Raw genomic sequence first — 10633 nt, forward strand, 5'->3', positions numbered from 1 at the left:
ATGAATCCAACTAGGAACCATGAGGTTGAGGGTTTGACCCCTGCCCTTGCTCAGTGGGTTAAGGATCCGGCATTGCTGTGAGCTGTGGTGTAGGTCACAGACACGGCTCGGATCTTGCGTTGCTGTGGCTGTGGCGTAGGCTGGCAGCCATAGCTCCGATTAGACCCCTAGCCTGGGAACCTCCATATACCATGGTGTGGCCCTAGAAAAGACAAAAAAAAAAAAAAAAAAAAAAAAGAAAGAAAATTGAAATTATATCAATCATCTTTTCTGACCACAACACTATATGACTGGAAATCAACAGCAACAACAACAAAAAACCTGCAAAAAACACAAACACGTGGAGACTAAACAACATGCTACTAAATAACCGATGGATCATTGAAGAAATCAAAGAGGAAATTAAAAAATACCTAGAAGCAAATGACAACAAAGATACGACACTCCAAAACCTATGGGATGCAGAAAAAGCCATTCTGAGTTGAAAGTTTATAGCAATATAAGCCCACCTCAGGAAACAAGAAAAAGCTCAAATAAACAAGCTAACTTTACATCTAAAGCAGCTAGAGAGAGAACAGACAAGACCTAAAGGTAGTAGAAGGAAAGAAATCATAAAGATCAGAGCAGAAATCAATGAAATAGAAGCAAAGAAAACCATAGAAAAGATCAATGAAACAAAAAGCTGATTCTTTGAAAAGATCAACAAAATTGATAAACCCTTAGTCAGACTTATCAAGAAAAAAAAGAGAAGAATCAAATCCATAAAATTAGAAATGAAGAAAGAGAAATAACAATGGAATCACAGAAATACAAATGATCATAAGAGACTACTATATGCAAGTATACACCAATAAAACAGAAAACTTAGAAGGAGTCACAAATTCTTAGAAAGGTACAATCTTCTAAGACTAAACCAAGATGAAACAGAAAAGATGAATGGACCAAGCACAAGAACTGAAATTGAAACTATGATTTAAAAACTTCCAACAGACAAAAGTCCAGGACCAGATGGCTTCACAGGCGAATTCTATCAAACATTTAGAGAAGAGCGAATACCTATCCTTCTGAAACTATTCCCAAAAATTGCAGAGGAAGGGATACTCCCAAACTCATTCTATGAGGCCACCATCACCCTGATAAACAGATACCACAAAAACAGAAAATACAGGCCAATTTCACTGATGAACATAGATGCAAAAATCCTCAACAAAATACTAGAAAACCACATCCAACAACACATTAAAAGGATTATGACCAAGTGGGATTTATCCCAGGGATGCAAGCATTCTTCAATATCTGCAAATCCATCAGTGTGATACACCACATTAACAAACTGAAGAATAAAAACCATATGATCCTCTCAATAGACTCAGAAAAAGCCTTTGACAAAATCCAACACCCATTTCTGATAAAAATCCTTCAGAAAGTGGGCATAGAGGGAACCTACCTCAACATAATAAAGGCCATATATGACAAACCCACAGCTAACATCATTCTCAATGATGAAAAGCTGAAAGAATTCCTGTTGAGATCAGGAATAAGACAAGGGTGTTTGCTCTTGCCACTACTATTCAATATAGTTTTGGAAGTCCTAGCCACAGCAATCAGAGAAGCAAAAGAGATAAAAGGAATCCAAATTGGAAAGGAAGAAGTAAAACTATCACTATTTGCAAATGACATGATACTATACTTAGAGAATCCTAAAGACGCTACCGGAAAACAGTTAGAGCTCATCCATGAATTTGGCAAAGTCACGGGATACAAAATTAACACACAGAAATCGATGGCATTTCTATATGCTAACAATGAAAGATCAGAAAGAGAAATTAGGGAAGCAATCCCATTTACCATTGCATCCAAAAGAATAAAATACCCAGGAGTAAACCTACCTAAAGAGACAAAAACCTGTACTCGGAAAACTATAAGCCACTGATGAAAGAAATCAAAGATGACACAAATAGATGGAAAGACATACCATGCTCTTGGATTGGAACAGTTAATACTATCAAAATGACTATACTATGCAAGGCAATCTACAGATTCAATGCAATCCCTATCAAATTACCCAGGACATTTTTCACAGAACTTGAACAAAATATTTTAAAGTTTATTTGGAAGCACAAAAGACCCAGAATAGCCAAAGATATCCTGAAAAAGAAAAATGGAGCTGGAGGAATCAGGCTCCCTGACTTTAGACTACACCACAAAGCAACAATCATCAAAACCATATGGTACTGACACAAAGATAGAAATATAGATCAGTGGAACAGAATAGAAAGCCCAGAATTAAACTCACGCCCCTACAGCCAACTAATCTATGACAAAGGAGGCAGGGATATACAATGGAGAAAAGACAGCCTGTTCAATAAGTGGTGCTAGGAAAACTGGACAGCCACATGTAAAAAAATAAAATTAGAACACTCCCTAACACCATACACAAAAATAAACTTAAAATGGATTAAATTCCTAGATATAAGACCAGACACTATAAAACTCTTAGAGGAAAACATTGCAAATAACTGCTTCTCTAGGATATCAACGCGTAAAGTCACTGATCCATCATTACCATACAAATAGCACTCACATGCAAAGAGGCACACAAAGCATAGATAACCTACACACAATTCGGATTCATGAACAAAAGGAAGATCTGGAGAGGTGAGCAAGGTCTCAGTAGACTTTTGACTGTAAAGAGCATTGGAAAGAGAAGTAGAACGAGTGATGTAGCTCTAATTTAATCTGATGTGCTTGCAAGGCAAGTCCCACTTGCACCTCTATCTAGTGAAGTCAGTGTTTGAGGTGAATGAGGGAGAGTGCCAATATAACTGCATTTGTTTTGGGTTGAAGTTATTGAACAAAATTTGACCTCACCATCCAAACAGGGATTTAAAGTCAGACAATGACAATGAAAGTTGGTGAGGGCAGAGGGACAGGAAAAGGAGAATTTATTTGGAACTTTTGTTTCTTTTTGGCTTTTCTAGGACCACACCCATGGCATATGGAGGTTCCCAGGCTAGGGGTCTAATCAGAGCTATAGCTGCTGGCCTACACCATAGCCACAGCAACGCAGGATCCAAGCAGCATCTGCGACCCATACCACAGCTCACTGCAACGCCGGATCCTTGACCCACTGAGCAGTGAGGCCAGGGATTGAACCTGCAATCTCATGATTCCTAGTCGGATTCGTTAACCACTGCACCATGAAGGGTAATCCTATTTGGAACTTTTTATGTGACTTCATAGGTTCTACTCTATACAGCATATATACTATCATATGTGATAGTGTGGTTCAGGTATTCCTAAAATTAAAATCTTTGTCTCAACTACAGAGGCGGCTCCAAAATGTGGTATTTATTTATTTACTACGGAAAAAGACAGATGCACAAATATCACCTGAGACCAAATGCTAGCACATATATATTAGTATATTAGAGGAAAACAGAAAAAGAACTTCGGCCCAATAAAAGAATCCCTGTATCTTCTATACACTTCTCTCTACACATTACTAATTGTAAAGGAACTCGCTTGGTTCTTGACTTGACAGTAGCATCATATCCATTTCCATGTCATCTAATCTCTGATAGAACTGACCCCAGTGAAAAATATCAGTAGATCAGGCTCCCTGGATAATAGTCCTAAAGCTTATGTAGATTTAGTGTATTAGCCTTATCAGAAAACTTTGTATCTTCAATGTTCTCAGGAATAGGGGTTGAAGCCTGGAAAGAAATTGCTGTCCCCTCAATATCCTGCTCAGTTCCTGTGCTTTCTTGATCCACAGTTATCGTAATTGTTATCTGATCATCCAACTCAGATCCAGGGGAAACAGGACGAAAATATGGAGTTTTCATTCCAACAGTTTGATCTTCGGGAGGTAGTGGCCATTGAGTGTAGGGATCATCACTGCTTAGGGGAATGCAGCATGCTCGCTTGTTCATACAAAGATGCTTGTACCTTTCAAGATGTAAACATCGTCTTCTGCAGTGTCCTATGTTATAACTCCAGCATCTTTCAACATTCCAGCCAGCTTCAGGGAACAAACAAGCAGGCAATTGTTAAACTCTAGCAACCACAGGGTAAACATTAATTCAAAAATTTGACAGCAATTACTAATACTGCCATCTAAAGGGATAGGATAACAAATGCTACAAGCTATATGGAGAGACAGAGAAAAAAACTGACAGTGTGTATTTAGACCTGTGACACGTGCCAATAAGGAAATTGCTGGGGCCATGGAGGTGTAGAGAGAGAACGAGAGGGGACCAAAAGAGAGATCTGAGGAGAAGGAAGTGGGAGAGGAAGAGAAAGAGACAGAGATGGTAGACATACTTAAAGCTGATATTTAAATCAAGGCAAGGCAAGAAGGACGAAAGGAAGCCACAGGGTATGGAGGAGGCAAAGATTACTTCAGGAAGGGACTGGCAAATGCTTAGTTCCAGTGTTGAGACAGTGCAGCGTGTCTTTAAGCTATCTGGAGAAGGCTGGAAAGTCTGAAGAGCAAGTGCAAAGAGCAAAGGAGCCTGAGACCAGATGAGCTTCCAGGAGTGATGCCATCACTGAGTGGTTTGAGGCCATTACTGAGCATTTTTATTCATTTCAAAACATTGTATGAGCTAATCTATTTATGTGTTAGGCATTTACCTAGAAATTCACACAGACATTAGATAAAGAGAAATGAGGAATAGGATCCAGGAAACACATGTGCGGCTTTGGCCAAGTGAAATATAAGGGTGGCTGGAACTGGGGCTATGAGAGCTGTGGAGAGAAGAGGTCAGATCTAAGACGTGGACCATTCTAATATAAGGTCAGCAAAAGATGGAGAAATCCAGATATGGGTCTACATTTCTAAGCCGAGATGGGGAGATTAGTGATACTTGCCATTCATAGAACAGAATAAGATTTGGAGGGAAGGAGAAAAGCTGGCTATAAGAACTTGTTTTGAGGCATATAACATAAACTTCAGATGTCAAGAGGGCAGTGGGAATACCTGTAGGAACCCAGTAGATAAGTTTGGGCTCTAGATAGAAATTGTGAAATCATTGCTTATGGGTAGTATTTAAAACTATAGTTAGTTATAGATGGTGTACAATGAGAGTTGGAATAATATCAGATAAAAGGGGGGCATTATTAAATTCTGGTGAGTGTCAATATTGAGAGTTCAGGTAGTGCTTAGAAGGAACAGCCAGATACATTAGACCAAAAGAGAAGAATGAGACACTAGAGAATTAGAGTAGTTTCCCCAAAAGCAGACCTTGGGGGAAATGTTGAGTGCTATATGATCAATGCGTGGGGAGGCATTCCTCATGCCCACATCCCAAATCAGTTTGGAAACAGGGAGGTTAGGGAAGAGCCAAAAAGAGGTGAGATATCCAGTTAATTACCACACTGGTTGACTAGAGCAGGCTCCCATGGGGAACCCTGGCATCAGTGCATGGCTTTGACAAGTGTCCCATTACCCTTCTTGAAGGTCAGAGGGGCTGGAATATTTAGCCGGCATCCATCCAGCCAGAAGTTGATAGATGACCCCAAGTGAGCTGATTACTCTATGTCATTTCTGGATTGCTCTGTACAGGGTTGATTTGCAAGGAATCAACCCTGCTTCAGGGGGACCACCAGTTGCAGGTCAGACTGGTGTGCATGAATATGGCAAATGCAAAAGGGATACAAGGAAAGTTGTATCAGGTGTGACTAGACTGTGTATGTGAGGAAAACATTTCTTTTCTTTTCTTTTTTCTTTTTTTTTGTCTTTTTGCTATTGCTTTGGGCTGCTCCCACGGCATATGGAGGTTCCCAGGCTAGGGGTCTAGTCGGAGCTGTAGCTGCCAGCCTATGCCAGAGCCACAGTAACGAGGGATCCGAGCCGTGTCTGCAACCTACACCACAGCTCATGGCAACGCCGGATCCTTAACCCACTGGGCAAGGGCAGGGATCGAACCCGCAACCTCATGGTTCCTAGTTGGATTCGTTAACCACTGCTCCACGATGGGAACTCCCAGAAAACATTTCTTAAAGGAACACGTGGACATGGGTAGGAGCTTCCATTGTATTTAACATGATGAGTGCCACTGGGTAATCTTCAGAGTGGTAGGAAGCAACGAAACAGAAGTGAAATGGTTGAAAGGTGAATGAGAGATGAAGGGGAAAGCGCACCTGGAGACCAAACTCTTTGGAAGTTTAGCTGTGAAGGAGAGAAGAGAAATAAGGAAGTCCTTGGAGGACAGTATGGTGTTGAGGGGGGACTTTTCAGGCTTGTTTTGAAGACTGGGAAATAAGAGAGCATGTTTGCAAATAATTAAGAACCAGATAGAAATGGAGAGACTAACATAGAAGAGGGAAATGAGGCAAAAGAAGGCCATAGTCCTTGATAAAGGGACAAGTGTGGAGATCACATCAGGCATTTGACTGAGATGGAGAAGGCGTGCTTCCTTAGCTGGTCAAGAGGGAAAGAGAAGGTGGCCGCAAAGCCAAAATGGAACAAGTGTCGGCAGCAGTAAAAAGAAACCTTTCTATCTGAAATGTTAAATCTTGAGGTTAGGGTAAAGTCGTAAGCAGGGAGGAAGGGTCAATTTCAGGAGTGGAACAGGAGAACTGAAGAGAAAGAAAAGTCAGTGCAAAAATAGTCATCTAGGAGAGTGGGAAACACAGAAATACAAGAAACACAGAGGGATTCTAAGCAACATAATAATTCATTGGAGGGGCAAGGGTGTGAAAATAGTCTGTTCTACTGTATGATCATTTATTAAGCAACTACATGACCATCTTTTTCAACCAACTGCCTAAGATGCACCAAGGTTTGAGTATGCTAGGCAGAGGAAGCAGCTAGTGAAAAGGCTGTCTGTTGGAGCGAGCCCCGGATGTATGAGGAAGTAATTCTCAAAACAACCCTTTTTACATTTCATTTGATGAAGTTTGAAAAGCATCTTTCATGGGTTGACATATAAAGTACCACAATGATTTTGCTCCTATTTCCCTCTCTGAGATATGTTGACTTTATCCTTTTCCCAATGATTCATTCTTTTATAATTTTACTGGCTCCTATTTATTTTGCCCTGCTTGAATTTGTTGTATGTGTCAAGTGGAGACATTTGCCTTCTTTGGTCCTGGACAAAGTGTAACAAGTTTCCTGGCTCCTCATTGCTACAAAGATTACTTCTAATAATCTAATCAGGTCTAGTCGGAGCTGTAGCCACTGGCCTACGCCACAGCCACAGCAACGCCAGATCCTAGCCCCGTCTGCAACCCACACCACAGCTCACAGCAATGCCGGATCTTCAACACACTGAGCAAGGCCAGGGGTCGAACCCGCAACCTCATGGTTCCTAGTTGGACTCATTTCCACTGTGCCACATCGGGAACTCTGATTACTAGTCCTTTTCAACTATTCCCTCCAGGGTTAAAAATTCAAAAACAGCTCCTCATTCAACAGAGGACTGACCCCTCATTTGGGTACAGACTCTATTCTAGGACCCTGGGGCACACATGTGAATCAGGCAGACAAAATCACCTGGAGCTGACTTTCTAGCAGGTGAAGACAAATCATTAAAAACAAGGAAATTACCCAGTATGTGAGAGGATGTTAAGTGGTTTGCAGAAATAAGAAAGAATAGATTTAAGTGTCTATTTGGAGGGTCATGGGGTCAGATTACAATTTCTTAAGCTGCAATTAGCATAGGCCTTGAGAGAAGGTGGCAATTAAGCAATGACTTGAAGGTGTGAAGGAATTAGCCATGCCCGGTATGTGGGCAAATGCCTTCTAAGCAGAGGAAACAAAATGTCTGTAGGTTGAGCAAGTCTGGTGTGTTTGAGGAAGGTCCCTGAGGCCAGTGTGACTTTGGTAAAGTGAGCAAGGACTAGAGTAGTGGGAGATGAAGTGAGAGAAGTCATAGGTGCCAGATCCTGGAGGGGCTGGTGGGCCACTGTAAGAATCCTGGTTATTGTTCTGAGTGAAGAGGGGGCCATTGCAGCAATTTGAGCGGAAGAGGTACATGGTCTGACTTCCAGTGTGAGTGGATCACACTCTGTTCCATCTTGACACTAGACTGCAGGAGGCCTGTGAGGAAGCTATGGAAGCGATAGGTGAGAGCTGATAATGACTTAAATCAGAGAAGTGGCAGTGGAGGTGGTGAGATCAGTTGGTTCTGGACAGAGTTGGTAGGTAGATGTAATAGACATCCTGAGAGATATGGATGTCAGAGCTTAGCATGTGAAAGATAATTCCAAGAATATGGCTTAAGCAATACAATGATGGTGACCAGAAATGATCAATAACTGAATGTGTTGTTTGTAGAATGACAGCAGTCATTTATTTCAAAGCTCCTCATTCTGGCTGGAATCGTGATGTCATTAGGCCTTATGCCCTCCTTCACCAAAATCTCAAAATTATAAAAATCTAAAAAATATGAGTAACCATGGTACCAGTTCAGGCACATAAGCTATCTAGCCAGAACATTATCCCATGTGTGAATTCTCTGTGAAAATGAACAAACAAACAAACAAACAAAAAACCAGATTGGGCATCAGTTTGCATGAAATTAAATACAGCCATTGGCATCAGTCCACTGATGGGTGGCTTGGCTTGGTAAAAAGTTTATTTAGAAAACCATCAGATGCTATCTCACTTGAAGACACAAAAATACACTCAAAATATTAAATAGTTAAATTTCAAAGCATGTCTATGTCTGTGTGTGGCCATAATTGGAAACACATACATTTATTTACTAATTTTCTTCCCTGAATGGTTTCTGATAATCAATGACTGGTTTTCCGGCTTAACAGACCAATTTCATTAAGAAGGGAAATTCACACACAAACACCATACCTTCTATGTATACATTAAAAATGTTTAAGTAGTTTCGTGCATTGATAAGAAGTCTCTGAAATATATGGCTAGTACATTGCAGAAGAATCTGTAGGGTTTTTTTAAATCTAGGACATATAAATATCTGGATCTTCTAGGATGAAAAACTAGTTGGTATGAGTACTTGATTGACTGATTAATTCAGAGATTCTGAAAGGGAAGATTCAAGAAATGTTATCCCACATAGGACAGTATTTTCCCTTAAACTCATACAAAAAATTTAAATCTATTGCAAGTATTATTTTTCCAAAAGAGTAGATCACTTTCCAAAGTAGCATTATTTTTTTAAAAAGGGGGGGAAGTTAACTCACTCATAGATCTATTGTCAGACTCTCCCTATTGGTCACTTGTATTTTCACTGTCTCAGCTTATCCCTACTTCTAACTCAAACTTGTGTTAACTTTCTCAAGACAGCTCTGCAGGAGTTCCCATTGTGGCTAATAAACCCGACTGGTATCTATGAGAACTCGGGTTCGATCCCTGGCCTTGCTCAGTGGGTTAAGGATCCGGTGTTGTGCTGAGCTGTGCTGTAGGTCACAGATGAGGCTCAGATCCTGTGTTGCTGTTGCTGTGGCGTAGGCCCGCAGCTGCAGCTCTGATTTGACCCCTGGCCTAGGAACCTCCATATGCCATAGGTGCGGCCCTAAGAAAACCACCCCCCCCCAAAAAAAAAGCCAGTTCTGCAAGTGTGATGAACTCATTCACCATACCTCAGAGCATAAAAAAGGAGGGTCTCCCTTGAAAGTACTTTCATGACAAAAGAGAATTCAAGATGGTTGTAAGAGTTGGACAAATAGGACACAACAATAAAATGGGTGCAACAGTGACATTATCAAAATAGGAGCAAAGCGAGGCTCAGTTAACAGTGATCACTTATAGAGACACACAGAGAGAGAGGGAGGGGGGCTACTCAGAGGACTGAGGGAATTCTTACCTTTGGAGAAATGTTTCAGAAGACACCTGAGTTTGATAGGTGCCTCTAGAAGATTCTTAGAGAGGAGGGACATGGAGCTGCTATCATAAGAGCATTTCTGCTGCTCTTTATTGGCCCTAGGCTTCCCCTGTGGACCCCCTTTCCCCCTCAAGACACCTGGGAGCTGAGGATCAACAACTCATCCTACTTCCATCATCCCTTCTGTGTAGGGTTCCATTACCTTTGGTCACCAGAGTTAGTAACCCACATATCATGAAGGTCAGCAGGAGATTCATGGCTTCTGGGAGAGAAGCAGCTCTGTGTCCTGAGGGATATAGAGCACTTTGCTTGGACTCCTTTCCTGGAGTGGTCACCTCTACTGGCCTATCATGGGTGATGAACCAAAGAAGGGGAGAATGCTATGCCACCCAGAACACCAGACAATTAACTTGCACCACTGAGTGTGCATGACAAAATAATGTTCCGTTCTAGAAACTGTTAGAGGAAACTGAGGCCTTATGAAATGAGTTATAATCCTGAGGATGCGTAGGGTCTGATGGAAAGAAACAATTCCTCTCAAAAGTCCTCCTTAACCCTGGCAGGGTCCAACCACTTCTCTCTCGGTCTGCAACACTGTGTAAATACCAGGACAGCAGAATGCTATATCAAGATCTTACTTATTTTGGACCGATAAGCTTATGACATCCAGTAGACTACCCTCCTTTCTCTCTGAGTGGTTGTTCTAATCCATTTCCTGTTAATTTTTGTATAAGATGTGAAGTTTAGTTGGAATGGATTTTTTTTTTTCTACTGTGGATATCTATTTTGCAGTAACCTTTTGTTGAGAGTACTATCCTTCCTCCACT

General features: G+C 41.2%; 1 protein-coding gene across 1 annotated transcript; it reads right to left on the reverse strand.

The window, feature by feature from the left end:
- Positions 1 to 3333: 3333 nt before the first annotated feature.
- DEFB125 (defensin beta 125) lies at positions 3334 to 10098 on the reverse strand. Its single transcript, NM_001129974.1, is given in 2 exon segments — positions 3334 to 4024; positions 10009 to 10098. Coding segments are annotated over 2 exon segments (444 nt in total). The 5' UTR covers positions 10064 to 10098; the 3' UTR covers positions 3334 to 3635.
- Between the last annotated feature and the right edge of the window lie 535 nt (positions 10099 to 10633).

This window comes from Sus scrofa, chromosome 17 (assembly GCF_054392235.1).
Source record: "Sus scrofa isolate SSC_HxYL_T2T_F1_AM1 chromosome 17, Sscrofa_HxYL_maternal_Yorkshire_Landrace_v2.0, whole genome shotgun sequence".
Taxonomy (NCBI): domain Eukaryota; kingdom Metazoa; phylum Chordata; class Mammalia; order Artiodactyla; family Suidae; genus Sus; species Sus scrofa.